Source organism: Mus musculus, chromosome 19, assembly GCF_000001635.26.
Source record: "Mus musculus strain C57BL/6J chromosome 19, GRCm38.p6 C57BL/6J".
Classification (NCBI taxonomy): Eukaryota; Metazoa; Chordata; class Mammalia; order Rodentia; family Muridae; genus Mus; species Mus musculus.
The window spans coordinates 5,160,170-5,186,512 of NC_000085.6; the positions used below are offsets into that span (position 1 = coordinate 5,160,170).

Below are 26,343 nucleotides of genomic sequence, written 5' to 3' on the forward strand. Positions count from 1 at the left end.
TGAGTGTTAGTGGCTTTAGCGTCTCTTGGTTGTAAGAGTGATTGGTCAGAGAAAGAAAGAAAGAAATGCCAGAGGGCCTGGTACTGCAGGGTGCTGGTAGGTCTACATAAGCTTAGAAACATCATTTTCTCTGTTATCTGCCCAGATGTTTTCTCTATGTGATTCAACACAGTCACCAGGATTATGACGAAAGAGATGTTCTAAGAGGGATGAAGGGAGAAGGGTGGACCTGAGATTCAGATCAGTAATGACAGGGAAAAGCTAAGTGTGGTGGTGGAGCTCAGTGGGTAGCTACCAAGCATCATGTAAGGGGAGACTGGGCCACAGTACCCACTCAGCATCATATCCAGTACACCCCTACTTGTGCTGGCTCAGGTACTGCTTGGAAGATGCCTTCCAGGTTGGCTATTAGCCCATGAGTGACTTTTGTTCTTTCTACTCAAACTGGGTTCTGGCTGTTTTTGGAGAATAAAGTCCTCAAATGTCACGACTATTTGGGTGCTAGACTGTTGCATCACTAGAAATGTCAGGATTTAGACTTCTCTGACCTGGAGGGAGAAGGTTAACTGGAGCTCTGTCTCCACCAGGCCACTGGCTGGAAGGATGATCTCATTGGAGCGAAGAATCCTTTTTGAACCCTGAAACCAAGAAAAACTCCTGTCAAAGCTGTGTCACTACACGATGACCTAAAGAACTATGTATTGTGCTGCAAACACCAGTCAGCCTTTATATAAGTTCCCCACCCCACCACCATCAGTCCTCCTATTCCTGCTCTGCCAGGCTTATTCTACGGTGCTGAGAACTGAAGTCATGGCTTTGATGTACCAGACAATGACCCTATCACTGAACTATGTATGTTCTTAGTCCTTTAAGACTGTTTTAGATTCAACTGTACCAGATGAACATGTATAGCAACACAATTTGGCTACGAGGTCTGACTAAAGTTATGGGCCCCATCTTAAGTGGGGTAAGTATCCCTGCCTAGGAAAATGTCTCAAGTCCATTCTCTGTCCTCACAGGATGTACCGTGCCTTCCCAATTCCGTGACATATGACCACTAACATTTCCCAAATGCTGTTGACCTTCATTCTTTTCACTGAGAAAGCTGGAGCAGCTCACACCTCATAAACCTACCCTGGGTTGCTGTCGTCACACACCCCCCCTTCCTCCCCTTCTGTTATAGACAACCACCTATGTCTCCATCCAAAGTTAGGGAGCACTGCACTCAGGTACTAACCTCCCTTCTCGCCTAGCAGAAGGCACTGTGGAAGTTATTCTTTCTGCTCACATACTTTACTCACTGTCCTAGACCATTCTCAGGAGCAAATGTACTATTATTTCCAACAAAGCAAACGAAATCCCTCCTGGCCTCACTGGACAGCACCTCACAGGTCTTCTTTTCACAGTAGACATCTCTTTTGAGTCTCCTATTCTGACTTCTCCTAATGTATCTCTGTATTTCTGTCACCTTTTCTCCATCAATCTACCATCAGCAAGATGGATAATTCACTCTTGATGAGTCTGATGGCCCAGGTTCTTTCTTGGCCTGTCCCCAGCCTTTAATAGGACATCATTTGCTGTCCCAGAACACCACAGCTTTGGGATTTCATCTGACCCTGGAGATGCTCTTATTCTGCGTCCTTCCAGACTTCCTGGCACTGGAGGGCCTGGGGCTTCTGTCCACAGCTGGGTACTATTTGTGCTTACTCCCTTTATGCCTGTTGTTCCAGCCAGTCTTGTAGCTATCAATTCCTCCCAAGCCCTCTCCAGAGCCTGACACTCAGTCTCTACTGTGTCTTCAGTATTTCCTTCTGGCTGTTTCACTGGCATCTCAAACAACACAGTAACTGAATTCCAGGTTTCCTTGGAGTCTGCTCTATCCCAGGCTTCCCGTTCTCACCGAAGGGCAGATCCATTCTACCAACTTGCTTGAGTCATCTCAGCCCACTCTCCTCTCACCCAAACCATCACCATTATAGGGAGTGCCTGTTATCTAGCACCCGACTCCCTTTTTGTTCACAGAACAGCTCTCTCAAGAAACAAGGCTGGGGTGCACTGCCTTTCCACTGCATTCCTCACCTTATTTCTTACTTGTTTTTCCTGCTCTATCCTCTCCATTCAGCCAGACATGCCACAGCCAATGAATCCAGAGAACCTAGAGTCAGTCATATTAGATACAAACAAGCCACAGCTAGACATTTGAGAATCAGACATCACCAGGGCTGTGTAGGGCTATTAACTCCACCTAGAATGCTCCTCTTGGAATCTGTGTAGCTCACTCTCTTGGTTTTTCACAAATGTCATTTTCTCAGTGAGACCTACATCTACCATCACCACCTGTAACTTCCTTCATCCCTTCATCTTGTTCTAGTTTCTCCAAAAGGCATTTCACTTTCCATTAGCAGCAGCTCTCATTAACTTCCATTTCCCTCCCAAGTGTGAAAACCTGAGTTCTAACTCCAGAGCACCCATAAAAAGAGCTTGGTGTAGTGCTGTGCACTTGTAGTCCCCAGTGTTGGGGAGGCTGAAGCAGAAGAATCCCTGGGGCTCACTGAGAGTCAACCTAACCTATTTACAGAGTTCTAGGCCAAGGAACAGAGGAATTTTGTCTTTAAAAAACTAAGAGTCGGGGGCTGGAGAGATGGCTCAGTGGTAAAGAGCACCGATTGCTCTTCCAGAGATCCTGAGTTCAAATCCCAGCAACCACATGGTGGCTCACAACCATCTGTAATGAGATCTGACGCCCTCTTCTGGTGCGTCTGGAGTCAGCTACAGTGTACTCATGTATAATAATAAAGAAATCTTTGGGCCAGAGCAAGCAGGGACTGAGTGAGCAGAGTTCACCAGAGTGAGTAGAGCCGACCAGAGCGAGCAGAGGTTCTAAAAATTCAATTCCTAACAACCACAGAAAGCTCACAACCATCTGTACAGCTACAATGTACTCACATACATAAAATAAATAAATAAATCTTGGGGGGGAGGGAGAGGTGAGAATGGTCATGTAGCGTGCGTACAGGGGACCAGACTTGGCTACACTGCACCCCTTTGTGTGCTGTGGTCTGTACCCTGTTACCTATATGTACAGGTGCCATTAATACAGCTTACCATCCAGATGGTGCATTGGAGTTTAGGTTTGTTTTTTGCAGTGCTATACCCTACAGAGTGTATTGGACAGAAGGTGTTTGTGTGTTGAAAGGAGTGTTTATGTAGGCGAGTCCTAAATATCATTCCTCAAAGTTGTCCACTCTTAACTTAAAGGAAAAAAAAGTCAGAGGTTTTTTTTGTTTTTTAAAAAGATAGATTTATTTATTTATTTATTTATTTATTTATTTATTTATTTAATGTGAGTACACTGTAGTTGTCCTCAGACACACCAGAAGAGGGCATCAGATCTTATTACAGATGGTTGTGAGCCATCATTGCTGGGAATTGAACTCAGGATCTCTGGAAGAGCAATCGGTGCTCTTTACCACTGAGCCATCTCTCCAGCCCCCGACTCTTAGTTTTTTAAAGACAAAATGCACCATCTGGATGGTAAGCTGTATTAATGGCACCTGTACATATAGGTAACAGGGTACAGACCACAGCACACAAAGGGGTGCAGTGTAGCCAAGTCTGGTCCCCTGTACGCACGCTACATGACCATTCTCACCTCTCCCTCCCCCCCAAGATTTATTTATTTATTTTATGTATGTGAGTACATTGTAGCTGTACAGATGGTTGTGAGCTTTCTGTGGTTGTTAGGAATTGAATTTTTAGAACCTCTGCTCGCTCTGGTCGGCTCTGCTCACTCTGGTGAACTCTGCTCACTCAGTCCCTGCTTGCTCTGGCCCAAAGATTTCTTTATTATTATACATGAGTACACTGTAGCTGACTTCAGACGCACCAGAAGAGGGCGTCAGATCTCATTACAGATGGTTGTGAGCCACCATGTGGTTGCTGGGATTTGAACTCAGGACCTTTGGAAGAGCAGTCAGTGCTCTTACCCGCTGAGCCATCTCTCCAGCCCCATTCTCACCTTTCTATCTTTCCACAAGACTTAGTTTCCATGAGTCTCAAATCAGCTTCTTGAAATTATGCAGGACACTACCAACGTGGGTTCAATTTTGGAACAATATAATAGTAATAATACTTATTTTATTTGAGACAGGATTTCTCTGTGTAGCCCTGGCTCCTGGAACTCTGTAGACCAGGCTGGCCTCAATCTCAGAGATCCACCTGCTTCTGCCTCCCGAGTGCTGGGGTTAAAGGTGTGCATCACAACTGCCCAGCTTCAGAATTATTTTCAGTACCTTTATATCTTATTTATCTAATTTTTTATTTTTTATTTTTTGTGTATGGGTGTTTTTCTGCATGTGTTTCTGTATTTTCTGTGTGTGTGCAGTGACTACAAAAGCCAGAAGAGGGCGCCATATGCCCTGGGACTGGGGAGCCAGTAGAGATGGGTGCAGAGGATGGAACTTGGATCCTTTGGAAGAGCAGCCAGTGCTCTAACTACTAAGCCATCTCTTATGCCAGTCATCTACTGTTTTGTTTTTTTTTTTAATTAAAAAAATTGTATGTGAATACATGTGGGCATGTGTATTTTAGTGTGTGTGGCATGCACAGGTGTGTACACACGTGTGTGAAAGTCAGAGGATGCTATCAGGTGTCTTGTTCTATTACTGTACCTTATTCCCTTCAGGCAGTCAGTCTATTGCACACAATTTGGAGCTATGCTGGGAGCCAATAAGACCCTGCAATATGATCCCTCTGACTCTGGCCCCTACTTCACTGGAGTTAAGTACAACATGGCCATGTTGGCTTTTTACATGGGGATTGGGGGGTTGAAACTCAGGTCCTCATGTGTATACTGCAAGTACTGTCACCTGCTGAGCTATCTTCCCAGACCCCCACTTTTATTCTACAGTACATTTTCAATACACAAGCAAAGAAAAAAAAGTGTTTAATAACATATAGTATCATTACAAAAAAAAAAAAACTCATTAATGAATAATGTCTTTTAAATTAAGCTTCTATTATTTTAAAATATTTGTTTTTGAGGCAGGCCTTGCTATACAGCCCAGGCTAACATAAAACTCAATCCTCCTGCCTGAGTCTCCTGCTCTCACTTTCTCCCATCCACTGTAGTGTGAATTACCAATGTGGTAGTGGCAGGGCTGGAGGACAGAGTTAATGGATGTGAAGTCTCTTTGGTGGAGTGGAGACGATGTTTGGACACTGTGCTGATGGCTGAGAACACTGTAGCAGCTTCAGGTTGTGTGCTCCAAGTAGGTGAGTTGAATGGAATCTGAATTTTAGCCCAATAAACATACTATTTAAAAAATTATGCTATATTTATTCTGCATAGGGTGGTTTTACATGTCTTTAATCCTACCATATAGGAGGCAGAAGCAGGCAGATCTCTGAGAATTCTAGGCCAATCTGTACTACACAATAAGACCTTGTCTTAAAAAACAAACCAACCAAAACCAACCAAACACACACACACACACACACACACACACACACACACACACGCCCTCTTCTGGTCTGTCTGAAGACAGCTACAGTGTACTTACATATAACAATAAATAAATCTTTGGGCCAGGGCCAGAGCCAGAGCAAGTGGGGCGGAGCAAGTAGAAGTCCCGAGTTCAATTCCCAGCAACGACATGATGGCTCACAACCATCTGTACAGCTACAGTGTACTCATAAACATGAAATAAATATTTTAAAAAATGTTAGCTTTATTTTATATGTATACGTGTTCTGCCAGCATCTACCTATGTGCACCATGTGTATACCTGGTGCCCACAAGGTCATAAGAGGGAATCAGATTCCCTAGAACAAAAGGATGTGAGCCGCCACGTGGGGGCTGAACTCAGCTCTTCTGGAAGAACAAGTGCTCTTAACTGCTAAGCCATGTCTTCAGCTGGAAAATTTGATGTTTTAAAAAATTACTTTTGGAGGCAGAGGCAGGCGGATTTCTGAGTTCAAGGCCAGCCTGGTCAACAAAGTGAGTTCCAGGACAGCCAGGACTATACAGAAAAGCCTGTCTTGAAAAACCAAAAAATAAAAAAAATTTTAAAAATAAAATTAAAAATTACTTTTATTGTTCGACATGGTAGAGCACACCTTTAATCCCAGCATTCAGAAGGCAGATGATCTCTGAGAGTTCAAGGCCATCTAGTTAAATGTAATAAGTTATAGGACACCCAGAGCTACATAGTAAGACCATGTTTCAAAAAAAAAATGTTTTTGAATTTTTACTTTTAGTTAAGGGTATGTGTGAGTTACACATACGTACACATGCCCGAGGAAGCCAGAGGTGCTGGATTCCTTGGATCTAGTTACAGGCAGTGTGCGCTGTCTTACATGGATTCTGGAACAAATTCAGGGTCACTGAAAAAGCAGTACAAGTTCTTTTTGTTGTTTGAGGCAGGGTCTCTCTATGTAGACAAGGTTGATCTTGAGTTCACAAAGATCTGCCTGCCTCTGTCTTCCAAGTGCTGTATTCAAAAGTGTGTCCACCATATCTGATTAGTACATGGTCTTAACTGCAGACCCATTTTCCTAGTCAGTTGTGAGCCACTATGTGGGAATCAACTCAGGTCCTCTGGAAAAGCAACTAGTGCTCACAACCACCGAGCCATCTCTGCAGCCCCTCAGCTGTAAAATTTAATGGAGGTCATTTACTATAATAAATATCACTTAGCAAGCTAGCTAATCAATATGATGGTTTATAGAGGATCATCCTATAGTTCACTGTTTTTTAAGGAAAGAGACTCAGGGATGGAGAGATGGCTCAGTGGCTAAGAGCACTCTTCCTAAGTTCAATCCCCTGAAGCCATATGGTGGCTCATGACTATCTGTATATAATGTGATCCGATGCCCTCTTCTGGCATTCAGGTGTACATGTAAATAGAGCACTCATACACATTAATAAATCTTTAAAAAAAGAGAGAGAAACTCAGCCAATATAGCACCCTCAAGTGAAAGACTGAGCTGTTATGTAGGCACTGCAGAGGCCTCGGGGCCTCACTAAGCTCCAAGGAGTCTTCATTGGGAAGGATCCATCAGTTAAGGAAGAGCTGGGAATGGAGTTTAATTAAATGTAAATTACATACTCTTTGGTTTCCAGTCTCAGCTCTGCCACTTAATTATTAAGTGGCAATGGGTAAATTCCTAAATGTTTTCGCTTTTGTCATTTAGTTTCTCTCTCTCTCTCTCTCTCTCTCTCTCTCTCTCTGATTCTCTGAATTCAGGAATGCTTGGGAGTCCAAATTTTTATGAAATATGTTGAATTCCTTGAGAACACAAACTTAGATGTAAGAAGCATTAAGCGTGAGGGCTACCTAGAAAATAAAACACTCTAGTAAACTTTAAATGGTTAGGGCTAAAATGCTAATGTATACTTTTTTATAGCAAGCCTTCAAAAGTGCTGTCCTAACCTAGACACTGGAGAGCTAAGGCTGGAGTGGCCCGCATCCCTTTATGACACCGAGTGGTTCCAACAGGCTTCAGCCTGTCTCACTTATCTGAACAGGCAGGCAGCAAAGAAGGACCATTTTGTTTTTCAAGATAAAATATAATGAAACTGAGGACCCAAAGTAAAGGTGGAATTGGGACTCTGCATGTCTCATGCTCATGCTCTCCTCCACAACTGCTCCCCACATAGCTGAAAGGAGCGGCTCCAGGGAATTTCTACAGCTAGAACATCAAAAGGCACCATCCAAGCTCCCCAGGCTCAGAGCACTCACTGCTCAACTCACCTGCAGCTTCACAGCAATGACTACTGAGTTAAGATCTTTGTCCATTTCTTTAAGCATAACAAGTTTCTTCAGAGTTAAGCTGAAGAGCCTAGAAAAATACAGAGAGAAGGTTCTGTTAAGTAAAGAATTTGTAGGAAGGTAACATCTACTGTGGAACATGGTCTACTTAAATAAGACTATGAGAGGGCCAACTGAGGTCAAAGAGCTTTAGCTTGTAGGTTTGAAAAGTGTCAGAGGCATATCATTCTGCAGACTTACTTCAGTGAATGTTTGTTTATACATCCCAAGCCCAACCCACAGTTTTTCTATTATGTGTCCCACAGCTTCAGGGGACACAAGAAGCAGAGACATGGTGATCTTCTCAGTTTCTCCCCTACCTGCCATCCAAGCATATCCGAAACAAAGCAAAAATGATCTCTCTCTCTCTCTCTCTCTCTCTCTCTCTCTCACACACACACACACACACACACACACACATACACACACACACACACACACACACAGATACTTGCAAAGTAAGTAAAAGGAGATACGTGCTAAAGTCTTCAGGATTTAACAGCTAACTACAAAATACTTCAGATATAAAAGCAGACGAAACCAATAGGACACATTTTAATAAATGTTGCATTGAGGAGAGGAACAACACAGGAACACATTAACCCTTCCTGTAAGATTTTAAATGTTCATAGGAATAAACAAAACAGGTAATTTCTGGGGAAAAAAGAGTAAAGAAAGTTTTATTCTGCACATATGAACATGCACTCTTGGGTAAGTGGTCCAAGCGTCACGGTGACGGGGAGTAAACAGGGATGGCTGACGGCAGGGAACAGTCGGAACTGAGGCTTATGGGTAGATGGGGATTTACTTTAGGCAGATTCAGTATTCAATCAACAAACAGTACCAAACTGGAAAACTAGCTCTATGAACAAAAACAATGACAGATAACTGTCTTACTCCTCATAACAAAGGCAGCTCATGAGTTAAATCAAACAAGGAAAGTGCTCAGCGTTAGTGGCACACACTTTAATTCCAGTTAAAATGAACTTAAAGGCCACTCGTGGAACCAAAGAGAAGAATGCTGACTAGATAAGCAGGGGCTGGAGAGATGCTCAGTGGCGAAGAGCACTTGGAACTCTTCCACAGGAGCTGCAGAGTTCGCTCCAGCACCCACAGCGACCCTGCACACACAGGGACGCACTCACCTGTTTCACTTTTTATGAAACTACTAACAAGAGCTGATGAAGATACAGCTCAGTGGTAACACGTGTACTTGGAATGTGCATGGCCTGGGTTCAGTCTCTAGCACAGAATGGAAGAAAGGAAGGAATGGGAGGACTCCTCTTTCTCCATATCCTCACCAACTTTGGTGGTTGTCTATATTTTTTATTACAGCTATTGAATGAATGTGGAGTGGTATCCTACCATACTTTAGTCTGCTTTTCCTGATGATTAATGGTACCAAGCATCTCTTCATACGTTTATTTTCATGTCTAACCATTGTGTCTTCTTTGGTAAAACATCTATATTCAAATATTTTCCCATTTTAAAATTGTATTGTTATTGGGTCTAAATCCCCCACCTCCAGATAGGGTTGGGTTTCTCTGTGTAGCCCTGGCTGTTTTGGAACTCACTCTATAGACAAGGCTGGCCTCAAACTTGAGAGATTTGCCTGCCTCTGCCTCCTGAGTGCTAGGATTAAAGGCATTTGACACCACCACTAGGCTGGGTGTTCAGTTTCTTACATACTCAAAATACCACTCTTTTCTTTGACAACGGTATTTTAATATTAGGAAATGATGGAAAAGAGAATGCAAAAAATAACCTCAATGTGATGAGAGAAAAATAATTGTGAATATAAAATTGTATATATAGATAATATATACTTCAGGAATGAGAACTAGTTAAAGAAATTTTCAGATAACAATAACTGACAGTTTTTCACCAAACAAATTTCTTTAGTATATATTAATTATTACTATAAAACAATATTAATTGCTTAAAGTAATATACACTCACTGTTATGACCTGTTTTGTATGTCATAGACTTAGAAGCAGCTAATCTGAACAGTCCTACCTGCTCAAGGTCTCTCTGAGGCAGTGTTTTGTAACCAAGTCTACAGCTACGTAAGTTAAAAATGGGCAGAAATGCCATAGTGGTGGCGCATGCCTTTAATCCCAACACTTGGGAGGCAGAGGCAGGCAGATCTCTGAGTTCGAGGCCAGTCTGGTCTTCAGTGTGAGTTCCAGGATAGCCAGGGCTATACAGAGAAACCCAGTCTCCAACAACAACAACAACAACAACAAGTTGGCAGAGAGTCACCAATGTGGGTGCTGGGAGCTGAACTGTGGTGGTCTTCTGAATTCAAGGCCAGCCTAGTTTATACAGCATGCTCCAGGCCAGCCAGAGTTACACAGTCAGGCACTGTCTCAAAACCAAAGCAACAAAATACCTGAAGCCCTTCCATATGCTCTAAGAGACAGACTAAAACAGAAGACTGGACATGTATGCCAGATATATAAATATCAAAAGAAAGCTGTAGCTGATCTTTTTGCTACTTTGTGGGTTTTACTCTCTTCCACCCTTCCCCATCCCTTTTCTTCCACCCTTTCAACCCCCAAACACTAGATAAGAGAGATAAAAGGCCAGAGAGAAATGGAAAGAGATCCCTGAATAAAGTCAGGGGCTGGAAAGTGGATGACGTTATCACTAGACTACTTCCTGTTGATTAGGGACACTGAGTTCCTTGGGACAAGTTTGATCTTTGCTGTCAGGATATCTAGTTTCTTCTTTGTGGACAACTACTTAGCAACTGACTCACCTCTTGAGGCTCTAGCATTTATATGCCCTCTGAAAAGTCCCCAGAATTCCAACTGTCATACAATGACAGAAATTATCTGCACCTGGCAAAATCAACCCTTCCTAGAGCATGAGGCAAATCATACTTAGATGAAGCATCCCCGTATCTCATACCTGGGATTAAAGTGAAAATATATTCTTATAATATTTCTGTGTTTTTAAAAGAAACCAAAATTCCAAAATGTCACTACAGAAAGATTAGGTATGGCTATATAATTCTGGCAAGATAGCATTATGAGAACTGAATTATCAATTCACCAGGAGTTAATTCAAGACCAGTATACATTTAGTAAAAATAGCTTTAAATTTTAGACTATGGGGCTGGAGAGATGGCTCAGCAGTTAAGAGCACTGACTGCTCTGCCAGAGATCCTGGGTTCAATTCCCAGCAACCACATGGCTCACAACCATCTGTAATGGAATTTGATATCCTCTTCTGGTATGTCTGAAGATAGCTACAAAGTACTCATATAAATAAAAAAAATTACATATCAGAATTTTGTTATACATCTACAGTGGTTCCAATAAACTTGCTTGCTGTTATTACTTTATTTTATAAAAGAAAATAAAACAAAGCAAAAAATAAAAAATCCCTTAGTACATAGATCAGGCTGGTCTCGATCTCATGGCAATATTCTTGCCTCCCTGTGCCTGTTTCCTGAATGATGGGATCATAGGTGTGCATCACTGTACCAGGATATCATATTAATTTATTAATTTGTGTGTATGTATTCATGTATGTGCAGAGGTGTAATATGCATGCACTCATTTGTGGAAGTCAGAGAAAAGCCTCAGGTGTAACTCCTCACACATTGTCTGCTTAAAATTTGTTTATATTGAGATAAGGTGTTTCACTAGCCTGGAACTTGCCATATAGGCTAGGCTGGTCAGTAGTAAGTCCCAGGGAGTCCCCAGTCTCTACTGCCCCAGTGCTAGGATTATATGAATGTGACACTCAACCTGGCTCCTTCCCCACAGCCCCCACAAAACAGTTTTCTGTGTAGCCCTGACTCTCTTAGACCTTGCTCTTTAGATCAGGCTGGCTTCAAACACAGAGAGCCATTTGCCCCTGACTAGTGCTGGAATTAAAGGTGTGAACCACATGCCAGGCTCCACCTGGCTTTTTAGAATGTGGGTTCTGGGGATGGAATTCAGGTCCTCTTGCAATCACTTTACCAATTGAACTCTCTCCTCAATCTCCTTTTTAAAACTAGTTAGAGAGAGTGTGTGGGGGTCAAAAAATAACTTCGAGGAGTCGGTTCTCTCCTGCCACCTTGTAGGATCCAAAGGTGAAAACTGAACTCTACCCACTCTACTCCTCAAGGATCCGCAGATACTAGGCCTTACAGATTAATAAAGTTTGGAAACCCGGACGTTTTTAAAGGGACATTCTCCAGATGAAGCAGAATTTTAAAAATTAAATTATTCCTGTAGAGAGAATCCTTTGTGCACTGTGTGAAAGTTCCACCTGACAAAAAGCCTGTGGACAATGAATTGGGCCCAGAAATAGGAGGTGGAAGTTCTGGTAGAGAGAGAAAGAGAGGAATTCTGGGGGATTCACCCTGAATGCTGGAGGAGACAGACACATGAAACTGAGGGAGGTAACTAACCACGTGGAAGACATAGAATAGTTTAGAAGTAATGAGCTGATCGAGGATCAAGTTGAAGACTAGGGCTTGAACATTTATTCATATATATGAAGTCTCAGAGACATTATTTCCGGGAACAAAGAGGCCAGGGTGGAAAAGCCGTCCGTTCCAATTCCACAAAGCACTTTATTCAAGTAAAGCTGCAATTGGATGAATATAGAAGATAGCTGAAGAACTTGTAGCAGGAATTGTTAAGAAAGCTATAGCTACTTGCATAGAAACATCACCAGTAACAATTAGAGACACTGGTCAGTGACTGCAGAGCCCCTGAAAAAGAAAACCTCAGGTTCAGATGATGTTCATATGCAAATTCTGCTAACAGTCTAAAAAACAAACAAACAAAAATTAAAAAACTAATCCTATATACATTTTTCAGAGGATCTAAAGGAAGAAATAGATTCCAATTTTATAAACTCAAAGAGAGCCTTACTGTACATCATCAAAGAAGAACGATGAGCCAGTCTCACGCCAGCATGACTAACTGAAAGAAACAAATGTCACTGCTTTCAGGGTAATGTATTTAAGTTTATTTGGGAAATTCAAAAGAATCTCATTAGCCAGGCAGTGGTGGCACACGCCTTTAATCCCAGCACTCGGGAGGCAGAGGCAGGCGGATTTCTGAGTTTGAGGCCAGCCTGGTCTACAAAGTGAGTTCCAGGACAGCCAGGACTATACAGAGAAACCCTGTCTTGGAAAACCAAAAAGAAAAAAACCAAAAAAAGATGATGTCAGGACTAGGAGTGGAGAAGCAGGCCTGTTCACCCCAGCACTCAGGTGGCAGAGGCAGGAGGATCACGAGGAGGCAGAGGAGGGAGGGAGAGGAAGAGAAGCAGCAGGATTCCCTAACTAGGAACAGGACTGACTACACAGAATACTACTCGGCGTATACATGCAATGTAAGGTTTAGAATACAGGACTGTGTTCTTTTACACTTTTTATTATACTTTAATTAATCAATTGATTGTGAATGCATGCACATGCGTGCCACAGCATGCAGAGGAAGTCAGAGAAGAGAATTGGTATTCTTTTACCACATGGGTCCTGTGGATCTAACTCAGGCTTTGCAGACAGTAACTTTAACCACTGAGCATCTCACCAGCCCCAGGACAATATTATTATGATTCTGAGATATTCTAAAAACAAGATACTGGGAACAATAAATTAACTCTTTAAAATTAGGATTTTCTGCTAGCAGGAAATACCATATAATCAATGAAATGACGGGGGCTGGAGAAATGGCTCAGCAGTTAAGAACACTGGCTACTCATCCAGAGATCCTGAGTTCAATTCCCAGCAACCACATGGTGGCTCACAACCATCTGTAATGAGTTCTGATGCCCTCTTCTGTCATGCAAGGTGTACATGCAGGTAGAGCACTCATACATAAAATAAAATCTTTTAAAAAAAATTAAAAAAAGACAGTCACGACTTTGGAGAAGATATTCGAAACGCGTAACACTAACAAAGTATGTAGAATATGAAGGCTGGCAAATCAATTTAAGAGTAGGCAAAGGACATGAACAATTTGTGTTTCCAAGAGGAAATGTTAATGGCTGATAAATATTTTTTTAAAAATCAGGAAGATACAAATTGGAGTCAAAATACAAATTTGGCAGAATTACGTATGCATGACAATGTGGTACAATGGGAACTCATATGCTGCCTATGGGACTGTTGTCTAAATCATTTTAGAAAACTATGAACATCCACTCTCCAGCAATCACACTCACTGGCGTGATGGCACTGAGCTTGCTACCTTGCCTCCTCCCTTTGCCTCTGTGTCTTCATATATAAAACGAACATGTAATAGCATCAAATCATGGGCTGCCGAGAGTCATGCATAAAAATGTGAGAACACTGCCCTCCCACAGTGAGAACTCTATATGCAACGCTGCCGGCATCATGCGCAGTAGAATCCATAGAAGTGTCACCAGAAGCAGCCCCCAAAGCTGTGGTACAGCCATACATTCAATGCTGCCCATCAGGAAAAAAATTAATGAGTTAAGGTTTTATTTCAATTATCAATTTCTTTCTAAACATAACACCATGTGTATGGCTGGAGAGAAACTGAGTTGGAGAAGACCACAGAACGCATGGTACATAACATTTAACACCAAGCAAAAGCTATCTAGTGATTGTACAGGGACGCGGGAGGGAAACTCCAGAGGACTGGGTGACATATGAACAAAAGGAGGTTGGGATGTTTAGAGAAACAAAGCAAGAATGTCTGGAGCTCGAGGAATGTAAAAATGAAAAGTGAAAGTTAGACTCTGCAGTTGGGGGCTTTGATTGTGCTTATGATGGGAGACACTGATAATTGAGAGACGAAGTTTGGTCTCAGACCCTAGATAATGAATGAGAGAGTAGAATTCACAAATATTCTAGTGGATTGCTTATGTCTTGCTAATAGACTGAATGCAGGTTCTGGGAAAAAAGAAAACGTCATGAAAGGTCTGAGGTGTTGGCTTGAGCAACAGGCTGGATGATGGTAGTCCCACTTAAGATGAAGGAGGAGACAGGGAAGTTCTGGAGCAGAGTTTGAGACATCTTGACAACTAGATGGCTGGCTGTGGATGTCTCCAGCTCAAGAAAAGCATCAGGCTGGAGTTATGGATTTAGAAATCAGAGCAGAGGACTGACAACTGAGATCTTCCAGGAGTTCAAACAGGGAAAAGATGATCCTTGCGCAGCTGAGGAGGACTGAGCGCCGCCAGCCAGGTAGACACAGGAGGAACTGTCAATGCAGTCCACAGGTAGACTACGATGAGGACAGAAAGCTGACTGGTAAATGTTACAAAATGGTGAACACTAGTGACCCCAATCCTACACATTCCAGTAGCATACAAAGTCTCAAATGAAGGGTGCCAGACATGTAAGCAGCTGCCGATAAGGTAAGGGAATCAGAAAATAAGATCTCAAGCTAGGAAAAGCAATGTGGCAAGGTGGGAGGAATGGAAGCTTCACTTTGGCTTCCACCAGGACTAGCAGATCAGTCTACCATCCACACTTTTAAAAATGGTCTCATCTAATTTTCCCTGTGGTCCCAAGGTGCCCCCTGGTAAGAGAAATGTGGTTTTGTCTGAAAATACAAGGAAGAGAAAAGAATGGGAATCTGAAGTGGAAATTTCTGGTTTCTTTGGAGACTCAGTTGTGTCGTGTTGTTCTGGAAGCTGTCTGGTGAGAGGGTGTTTTGCTGAAGCAGGCACTCGAGAGGACGTGTGATGTTAGAAAGAGCACAAGTAGAATACAATAGACAGTGAGCAGCACTCTTGCACTGGTTCACCTTGCAATGCTTTGCTGGTCTTTGCTGATCTTCACTCGTTGTGAGGTTGTAGAGAGAAAAGTGCCAAAGAACTTCTCATGGTTCTCTGGCTGCTTCCTGCCACTTCTGCAGTCTCATGCCAATACGGCAGAGCCTCCAGGTTTCTTCTGGATCGAGCCGCTTCTATTGATCTATGTTCAGCGTTTGCTGACTACACTGGACTGCTGCTACGGATTTGTGTTTGAAGTTTTAGACTGGACTGCTGCTATCCTGACAATGAAGATTGGAATCACCCCAAAGAACTACTTCTAAATAGGTCTACAACCTCCCTTTCCTATTAACCTTTCTTTTCTCCTAACTCTGGTAGGTGGGCTAGAAGGGAGGTTGAAGCACTTAAGAACCCTTATTAAAACAGGTTTTGAAAAATCTAACACTACAGGAATTGGAATGTAATAAATCAAGAAAGAAATTAAAAGGGTGTTTTTGTTTTTGTTTTTGAGACAGGGTTTCTCTGTGTAGCCCTGGCTGTCCTGGAACTCACTCTGTAGACCAGGCTGTCCTCGAACTCAGAAATCCACCTGTCTCTGCCTCCCAAGTACTGAGATTAAAGGTGTGCGCCACCACTGCCCAGCTAAAAGGGTTTTAAAAAGTAGTTTTCATGTCTTTACTAAACACACACAGAAGGACACAGCATATAAGTGCCCAGAAGGACCAGTTATGCCCTCTTGTAGCACCACCCCAAGCTTAAAGTGCTTTTTCTAAAGTCCCATAAGTGGGCTGATTAATATTCCCTTTGTGATGAATCTTACTGATGAGCTGTATCCATGCATGCATGAAATCTTTAATTCAGTGAAGCTCAGAAGAAGTGCTGTAATAGCTAACTATGAACATCTCTGTCCTGTTTCCTAGTTCTGGAAGCATCACAGGCATGCAGATATCTCAGCTTCACAGAGACTGAAGAGCTGAGACAGGAAACGCTACTCTGTGGTCCTGCTTGTCTTGCTAGTCGCCCCTCTTCTCTCTCCTTACTTCCCTCCCTAAGAATCCAACTGTGCAGATCCTTACTGTCTGAACAAATAAAACGAGAAACTGGAGTAATTTGAATTTAAGACGGTTTTCTTCATCAAGAAAGTTAAAAATTTCAAAAGGAGGTCCCGCTGTAGACTGCAATAAATTTCGACTATCTTTAAGTGGCACATTTAAAATTATTTTAATAGCCAGGTTGCTTGCTTATTGAGAGACAATTCCATTTTTCTCTGATCTTTCTACACATTCTGGACCAAGGTAAAACCTGAACTTCTCTAGACACATAGAGAGCTGCTGGGATAATGGTAGGAATAGGAATGACAGCAGAATCCTTACACATGCCTAACAAAGCCTCACTCAGGAGAAAGCCTTTCCTGTTTGAAGATACGGGGTTCTGAATCCATCAGGAGGAGTTAAGGAAGCACAACCTAGGAACTGGGAACTGACGACCTCAAGCTGCATTCACCCGAGGGGGCGGTTTGCTTCTGCCTCTATGCATGAAACTACAAAGGATTGTTCTGGGAGAGCTGACCTTCATCACCAGAGACTGATAACCTAGGGCTGCCATGAGCCTGCACCGACAGCTCTAAAGTGACCCCCATTTCACACTAACTTCACTCCTTGACTGAGTACATCTTTCCTGGCAAACCTAGAGTTTACTGCCCTGATCCTGATTCTCATCTGTCCTTTCTCACTCAGAGATTAACTACTCTTTTGAAATGTAAAAAGCATCATGCTTTGGTTATTTCTTTATATATCACTGTCTTCTGAAGATTTCCACTGTACATATGAAATTAATGAAACAAGTATGATTTCCTCTCATTCCTTAAGAGTCTTAGCATCAGCCAAAGGGTGCACATAAGAACTACAGAGTGGAGGGGGACATCTTTCTCCCCTGTGGTTTCACACCACAGCTATTTTAAGACCTTGAAAACAAAAATTCCCAGACACGTCATGCACATATGGGTGGAACTAATTGGACTCAATGGTTATAATGAAGGAGGGGGGAGAAGATAAGGTCTGTGTGTGTGGGGGGGTGGGGGGTGTTGGGAAGCCTAGCAGGAGTGGAATAGGAGAGTTAGGTAAGAGTTAGATAAGATAAAAATACATTGTATACATGTATGAAATTCTCAAAGAATAAATAATTATAAACATTTAAAAAAAACCCTCTGGACGAGCACCTTCAGGTCTACTATGGGGCCCCTAACACATGAGGTACACATTTTAGACCTACTTAATCAGCTAGCTTTGTATAAGCAGACTTACAGACAATATGAAAATAAGCTAGCAGGCCTAAAAGTAATTTAATACTGGGGCTGGCAGAGACACTGGGGGAAAAACAATAGCAGGTCAGGCTCTACTAATAATCACTATCAAGGAAGAACTACAGTCAACCCTCTCCCTAATAATATAAAATAACCCTTATCCAATAGTATCATTTGTAGTTATTTATTTACTCATTCTTTAATGGACAATTGCCACACCCACTCCAGTGGAGTCTGCGTGACAAGTCCAAAAGCTGGCTGCAGTCCTGAGGCAAAAAGTTTCATGGAAACTGGTCTCCTGGAGTCTTTGGCGTCCCATAACACAGATGTATTTCAGATTTGTCCTTGAAATAGTTGGTGAAGGGTTCTGTGTGCTTTCCTTTAGTATTGTTTTATTATAGGTGCCCCCAAGGAATGATTTGACAAATAGCTAAGTTAGATTGAACATTGCTTCCTGGCTTTCACTCGTGTCCCAATGTCCTAGGCAGTCTTTGAGCAGACCCTGAGCTTGGAATTTTGTAAAAACATTACTTATTCAGATGAAATGCCTCCAGTGTTGAAAGAGAGATAGTGAAAGAAATCACACATTGCAATCTACTAGATAGAGTTGGAGATTTCAGGGCAAGTTTAACAAAGTAAGTTTAGAATTCTTATTATAGTCATGTATGGCAGACTACATTACCTAATAGAGGAAAGTTTGTGGGCTCCTCTGGTAAATGGAGGTCCCTCACAAAACACTTAGAATAACAGCTGAGTCACTCCCATATACAAGAATTTACAATGGTTTCGGAAGAAGCCTGGGCTGTGGTTAGGAGGAACTAGAGTATTGCATTACTTATGAAAAGGTTAGCAAGAGTGGAGCCCTCCCGAGTGCACACTTTCACAAGCCCAGAAGAATAGCACAGCTAGCTACTTACTAGGAGCCGGCTGGTGGTGGGTTACACAATCAATTAGAATTAGAACTATGGCTTGGGCGTGAGAGCCCTTGCCCCGGGGGTGTAAAGACCTCACACCCAGCTTCTAAGAATATGGCTGACCTTAGATAGGGCTGACTCCCAGTTGTTACATTGCCTGGTTCCTGCCAGTCTTTATGTACACATTTTTGTGTTTTGTGTAAAGAGTCATTATGCATCGAGTAACCTCAGTGTACCTTAGCTGACGTGTCACCTAACTTCCTAATTTTCTTCTGTAATATAAGTCTGATGCTTGCTTTGAGAAATTACATTCAGATCCAACACTCTCTTGTGTTTGTGCCTGTTTGTAACTTGCTGACTCCTTGCCCACCTGAATACTGGGACCCTGATTTCTCCCTCGGGTTGAGGGACTCTGATTGACCCAGCAATGTAAAAGATAGCTTTAAAAAATAAAATTATGAGCAAAGTATAGTGGTGGCTTTAATTCTAGCAATCAAGAGGCAGAGGCAGGTGAATTCAAGGCCAGTGTGGCCAATATAGTGAGTTTCAGGACAGCCAAGGCTACTTAGACACCCTATTTCAAAACAAACAAACAAACCAACCAACCAACCAACCATCAAACAATAATAAAATAAGGGGTCTAGAGAGACGGCTCAATGGTTAAGAATACATACTACTCTTGCAGAGGCCCAGAGTCTGTTTACCAGCACCCATGTTGGGCAGCTTACATTCCCTTGTAACTTCAGCTCCAGAGGTTATGATACCGCTCGCCTTCCCTGGCACTTACAGTGGCATATACATAATTAAATAGAAAACAAATCTTGAAAATACTTTTTAGGGCTGGAGAGATAGTTCAATGGCTAAGAGTACTGGCTCTTGCAGGAACTGAATCTGATTTCTCAGTACTGACTTGGTGGTCTCAACCATGGATAACTCCTTCTAGGGGATCCAACACCTTTTCAGACCTCTGCAGGCACCAGGCTTGAACACGGTACACATAGCATACATGTGTAGAGGGCACAAGGTTCTTGTGGTTTCAGATAAGCACTAGGGAAACGAAGAATGTTAAACACATAGGATTGTCTCTTGAACAGAAGGGATAAATACTTGTTTTCCACACAGAATGCTAGCAGTGAGTGTTGTTAATATCCTGGTGATCTATGCTATCTGCAGGGGCCAGGCCACACCTGAATTACCCAGACTACTATGTTTATCCCAAACTCTTCCTCCCTAGACCTTTAACTTGACCATTGTTTCTCAGTCAATAGAACCTAGGGGGAGAAGTCACATGTACTTTGTAGTTTGGTGACCTCTACAATTTCTGTATGAGTGAGACCACACCTGATACTCCCCTAGGCCTTAAGCTATAGAACCCATCTTTATGGAAGAGGTCACATGTACTATGCAAAAAAGTTTCAACGTAGTCATACCTTAAAGCTTTACTGTGCACATGAGACAAAACTGTACTATACTTAAATGTCTAAAATATAATAATGTCAGACTCCAGAAGTCTGAACCAACATCAGCTACTGAGCCACTGAACCGGGTTTCCTGCTTACCTCAGTCAGATGTTTCTCTGCTGGCCATGGCCCAAACATGCAGGTCAAATATTTATGCACATAAAATAAAATAAAATAAAGCTAAGCAATTTAGATTCTTAAGACGTCTTTGTGTGGGGGCACAGTGTGCCATGGCACACTCTAAGTCAGAAGGCGTTCTGCAAGAATTAGAATTGTTCTCTCCTACTATGTGGTCATCACCGTGACTGACCTGACGTGTTCAGGCTTGGTGGCAACTGTCTTCACCTGCTTAGCTACCATCTCACCAGCCCTTTTACTTGAGGGTTGTTTTTTTTAAGATTTATTTATTTATTATATGTAAGTACACTGTAGCGGTCTTCAGACACCCCAGAAGAGGGCGTCAGATCTTGTTACAGATGGTTGTGAGCCACCATGTGGTTGCTGGGATTTGAACTCAGGACCTTCGGAAGAGCAGTCGGTGCCATCTGTCCAGCCCCTACTTGAGGTTTAAAAGGTGAGTTTGTTTACTTTTTCCTAATTTCTTAGATGAAACCATTTTCTAATTAGTTATAGAACCAAGAAGAGTCCATCTAGTCCAATTGCAACCTCTTTTGGGCTAATAGTGATGATGATGATGATAATAATAATTATTATTATTTTTGTTTCCTTTCTTTATTCTAGCTGGGTTATTTGAGACAGGGTTTGATGATTCATCCTAGGTTGGCCTAGAATTTGCAACTCCCAGCCTTAGCTTCCCAGGAGCTGGGTGGGAGTCCAGGTGTTTGCTACCATATTCAGTTTGTAGTACCTTTATAAAGCTACCCCTTCTACAGGCCAAGTGAACCTTGTGTATATGTGTGTGTGTGTGTGTTCCCTGCAACAAACCCTTGATGGCTGTACTACTAACTAGGCAGTTCTCCATGTGCATCCTCAGATGTTAGCTAGAATGTACCAAGGTTTAGAGAGTATACTTTCACTGCCTAAGGTTCAAACTAGACAAAGAAAACAGCTGAAAGTCCAGTGTGAATCAATACAGTTGTAATTCCAGCCACTTGTAAAACTGAGGCAGGAGGATTTCAAGTTCAAGGCCAACCTGGGCATTTTAGGGAGACATCTTATGTAAGGATTAAAAAGGGCTGGGAATGTAGCTCAGCATAGCACTGTCATAGCATGGATGATGTTCCAGAACTAATCCTCAACATGTGAGACAGAGAGGGAGGGACATAGAAAGCCTTTGCTTATTTCTAGTTCTCTAAGCCAACAAACTCATTATTTCAAGTCTCTCCACAGCCCTTCCTTTTCAGATTTTTCCATTGTAGGTCAAGCTTTTTTCCTTCTTTGAAGTCTGCAGTTTTCCTACTTCTTCAAGCTTTCATCTAGTTCTACCTTGAGCTAAAGGACAGAGACTATGTCATCCTCTTTCTTGGATACTTCCAATTTGCAACAGAGTAATGTGAAAGAAAATGAGCACTATGTAGCTTATTTAATTAAAACTATCCAATGTAAAAATACTAAGAAAAATTATGTTTCACCCCACTAAATATAAAGCCCATGTTTTCATCCAACAGCTTCTTAATTGGACAACACTAGCTCAGATTAAAGGGCACTAAATTACTCTTTTCTAAACAGTGACACAAATGCAGAATATTTTCTCTCTTTGTTGCACTGGGCACTCTGCCAAATTTTTCTCTAATTAGGTCCTGTGGTTATTAATTCCTTAATCTGTTAGCAAGCATTTCCTTGCCTTTTTTGGAAAAAAAAAGGTGGGGGGAGGAGCTGGAGAGATGGCTCAGCGGTTAAGAGCATTGACTGTTCTTCCAGAGGTCGGGAGTTCAATTCCCAGCAACCATATGGTGGTTCACAACCACCTATAATGGGACCTAACTCTCTCTTTTGGTGTGCATAGAAACAGACCAATCTTATACATATAATAAATAAATCTAAAAAAAGAAAGTAAGTTCTACATTGGGGAGAGGGAACTTGTAGAGCCCACCTCCAGCATAAAGACAGGACATTAAGTGAGGGTTGCCACCCCACAGTCAAAACTGACCCATAATTGATCCTGACTGAAAGAACTGCAGGGATGGAAATGAAAAGGAGCCTGAGGAAAACAAGCTCCAGGGACAGTCCCAAAGTAGGATCCAGCTCAAGGGGAGGTCCAAAGGCCTGACACTATTATGGAGGTTATGGAGTGTTCACAAAAAGGGACCTATCATGACGGCCCTCTGAAAGACCCAAGCTGAAAGAGTCAGATGCAGATATTTGCAACCAATCAATGGACAGAAGCTGCTGACCCCTGTAGTTGAATTAGGGCAAGCTGGAAGAAGCGGAGGAGGAGGGTGACCCTGTAGGAAGACCAGCAGTCTCAGATATGGGAACACCAACCTTACAGCATACACCAGCTGATATGAGGCCCCTAGCACATATACAGCAGAGGACTGCTGGCTCTGGGTTTAGTAAGAGAAGATGCACCTAACCCTCAAGAGACTGAAGGCCCCAGGGAGTTTAGAAATCTGGTGGGGTGGGGACATCCTCGTGGAGACAAGGGGGCAGGGAGGAGGTGTGGGATGTGGAACAGTTGGAGGGTGGACCAGGAGGGGAATAAAATCTGGAGTTTAAAATAAATAAATAAGCAAGCAAGCAAGCAAGCAATATAATAATAATAAAGGGGGACAGGAAGAAAGAGTCTAACAATTTAGCCTAACTCAGACTGGAATTTGAGATCTTCACACCTCACTAGGTATGGTGGTACATGCCTTTAACCGCAGAACTCACCAGGCAGAGGAAGGCAGAAAGCTCTGTGAGTAGGCTGGGTTACTTCTGTATAGAAAATTGGAGGCTACCCCTCCCCTCCCCTCCCCTCCCCTCCCCTCCCCTCCCCTTCCCTCCCCTCCCCTCTCCTCTTCTCTTCTCGGTTGAGACAGGGTTTCTCTGTGTTTCCTTGGCTGTCCTGGAACTGACTCTAGACCAGGCTTGCCTCAGACTCAGACCCACCTGCCTCTTCCACCTGAGTGCGGGTATTAAAGGCATGTGCCACCATTGACCTGCTAGCTTTTTCTATTCTAACTATTTCCTCCCTATTTCCACATACATTTTAGAACCAGACTGTCAATTTATATTTGCATGTTCAAGGGTGTGCATGTGTTACATATGTGTCAAGTGTTGGATGTTTTTCTCTATTGTTCTCCACTTAATTTTTCTACATTTTAAAAAATTTTAATCATGTGTATATGTAGGCTATGATTTTTCAAAATCTATTTTAATAAGTGTCCTTAAATGTTTTATTGTTTCTTCTAGCTCATCACTCACCAGAGGTAGTAGAAAGGATAGGCAAAGAAGGATGTGGACATTATTAGAAATTTTTTTTGGAGAAAATCCAATCTGCATTGTCAGGATGTCAGCAGTTCAGTTCACACGAATCAGCAGTGGCAGCTCGATCCACTCACAAACACCATCTATGAATCAGCAATAGCAGGTCAATTCAGAAGCAACAGCAAGGCTCTGCCAATCAGCCCGAGTCTGCAGAAGTGGCAAGAAGCTGCCAGAATACCACCAAAAGGTTTTTGGTATGTTTTTTCTCTATGAAGTCACAACAAATGACGACCAACAAAGAATGGTAAGATGTACCAAAACCATCCAGCAGCGTCAGCAAAGCCCAACGATGCCCAGCAAAGAATGGCAAGGTGTACCAATACCATTCAGCACCATCCACTGTATGTTGGGTTATATTTATATCCTAACCAAACATGGCGTGCTCTCTCAAGCATCTGCTCTAGTAAAACATTACATGCCCTTCCTTACAGGCCGCCTCCAGAAAAACATCCTCCACGTGTCTGCTTCAGTGAAAACATCCACTCATTAGACAGTTTCCAGAAAAACATCACATACACAACTGAGTCTCCAAAGAAATCAGAAATGTATACTTCATGTATGTTTGTTTCTGTGTGTGGGTATGTGCATGTGAATGCACAGATACAATGGAGGCCAGAATGTAGCATAAGAGTCCCTGGAGTTGGAGTTAGAGGCAGTTATGAGCTGCATGATGTGGGTGTTGGGAAATTAATTCAGGTCCTCTCTAAGAGAAGTATGGTTTTGGTTGTGAGCCTGGCCCTTTTTTGTTGTTGTTTGTTTGTTTGAGACAGGATTTCACCTCCCAAGTGCTGGGATCAAAAGCAAACATTACTGTAGTCTCCCCTCTCCCAGCCTGAAACCTGCTTATTCAGGGGTGGAGCTTCCTGCTCATTCGTTTTACCACGCCCACTGCTGGAACCTGCAGCTTTGCTGTTTGGAACCACACACGTGTTCACCTTTTTACTGGACCTGAGATTATTCGGCGGGAATCAGGTCCCCTCCCCCTTCCTTTATAACTAGTGTTGCAACAATAAAATTTGAGCTTTGATCAGAATAACTGTCTTGGCTACATTTCTTTCTCTCGCCACCTAGCCCCTCTTCTCTTCCAGGTTTCCAAAATGCCTTTCCAGGCTAGAACCCAGGTTGTGGTCTGCTGGCCGGACACAACAATTGGCGCCCAATGTGGGGCTGAGAAACGGCAAAGGATTTTTGGAAGAGACACTGCTGGTTTGGAGCTCCATAAAATAAAGGATAAAGAAAATTCATACCGGAGAAGGTATGGGCTAAGCTAAGACAGAGTTAAACCGGAGTGCTGGTTCACTTAGGTTCAGCAGTGAGGAGCTGGGTAATAGGCAGTAGGCCATAGCTCTCCGAAGCTACATGAGGCGTGAGAAAAGAAAGGGTTTATTAAAAGGAATAGGCGGATTGCCCCAGTTAATAAAAAATTCATCATAAGGGAGAAAAATGTCCCAAAAAGCAGAGAGAAATTTCTCTCTGGGCCTTATAGCAAGAGTACTCTGTTCCCTTTTGTGTCTTGTCTAATGTCCGGTGCACCAATCTGTTCTCGTGTTCAATTCATGTATGTTCGTGTCCAGTCTGTATAAATGAATGTTCTATGTTTTGTGTTAGATAATAAAGATGGTATAAAAAACTTTATCTACAAAGCCGAGAGCTGCCACGTGTTTCAGCCAGGAATCAGACACATGGTGGGAGGGCCCCTGCTGGAAAAACTGTTCGTTTTAGGAAATAAGGGCGAGTGCACAGCCTCTTAGTTTCGAAGTAAAAAAGCTAATAAATGGTTTGTGACTAATGTGTTTGACAATGGTAAAGTTTTTTTTTATTATTCTATGATTGTAGCTACAAAAATTATTATTCTATGATTGGTCTAAATGTAACTGCTTCATTTGGTTCTTTTTTATTGGTAATGTGCTCTGAGTGTTTTCACAATCAGCTCATAAGTTGTTGGTTAAGATTAATAATTGTTACATTGCTACAGATGGTTAGTGTTAAATTTGATAACTCAAGTTTAGAGTCCTTCCGACACGTGACATAAAGCAGGCCAAGAGGCTGGGTCTCTAAAGATATTTCTAGTTTAGGTAATAATTAATGTGGTTTGTATCCTAAATAGTAAAATTTAAGATTTAAAACAATGTCTTTTTATTAAAGCATTAAAGCTTGCTTTAATAGGTATTCATAGGTATTAATTGACATCCAAACTTCGTAATATGATAGTAATGCTTCTAATATTAATTTTAAAGATAATAAATTGTTTTAAACTTGGGTTTTGCTTTCCCAAGGTTATAGGTATTATCCTAACCTTGCACAAAAAACTTAAAAATTATGGTTAAAACTGCCATTGTTCCATTGACTGCAGCTTACAGTTTAATTTCAAATTTAAAATCTTTAATTCACCTGTATACTGTAATTAAGATAATTACAAGAGTAATCATCTTATGAGAGCGCTCATACAGCTCACTTCATACAAAACTGTGACAGAGTTATCTAGTTATGTTTGTCTTTATAAATAAATTAGACAAACAGTTTGGCTATAGTTGCTGCCTGGCAGGAAACTGCAGTATGGGCCACAGATGTGGGTCTTAACAGTACCCACAGCAGTATACTCTCTTAATGACTGAGCCATCTCTCCAGCTCTTCCTCCTTATTTTTTGGGAGTGATGATGGTGGTTTGAGACAGGGTCAGTTGGTCTCTCTCTCTCTCTCTCTCTCTCTCTCCCTCTCTCTCTCT

The 26,343-nt window shown here is 42.2% G+C and overlaps 1 protein-coding gene across 2 annotated transcripts in view; it reads right to left on the minus strand.

Annotated features, from left to right (window-relative positions):
• Pacs1 (phosphofurin acidic cluster sorting protein 1) overlaps nucleotides 1-26,343 on the minus strand; it is a 139,435-nt gene that overhangs the window by 26,485 nt on the left and 86,607 nt on the right. For both annotated transcript variants that reach the window (NM_153129.3, NM_001362451.2), the window contains 2 exons: nucleotides 7,755-7,842; nucleotides 549-638 (listed from right to left, as the gene is read on the minus strand). In NM_153129.3, the coding sequence (NP_694769.2) occupies nucleotides 549-638; nucleotides 7,755-7,842 (178 nt within the window). The remainder of the gene's footprint in view (nucleotides 1-548; nucleotides 639-7,754; nucleotides 7,843-26,343) is intronic.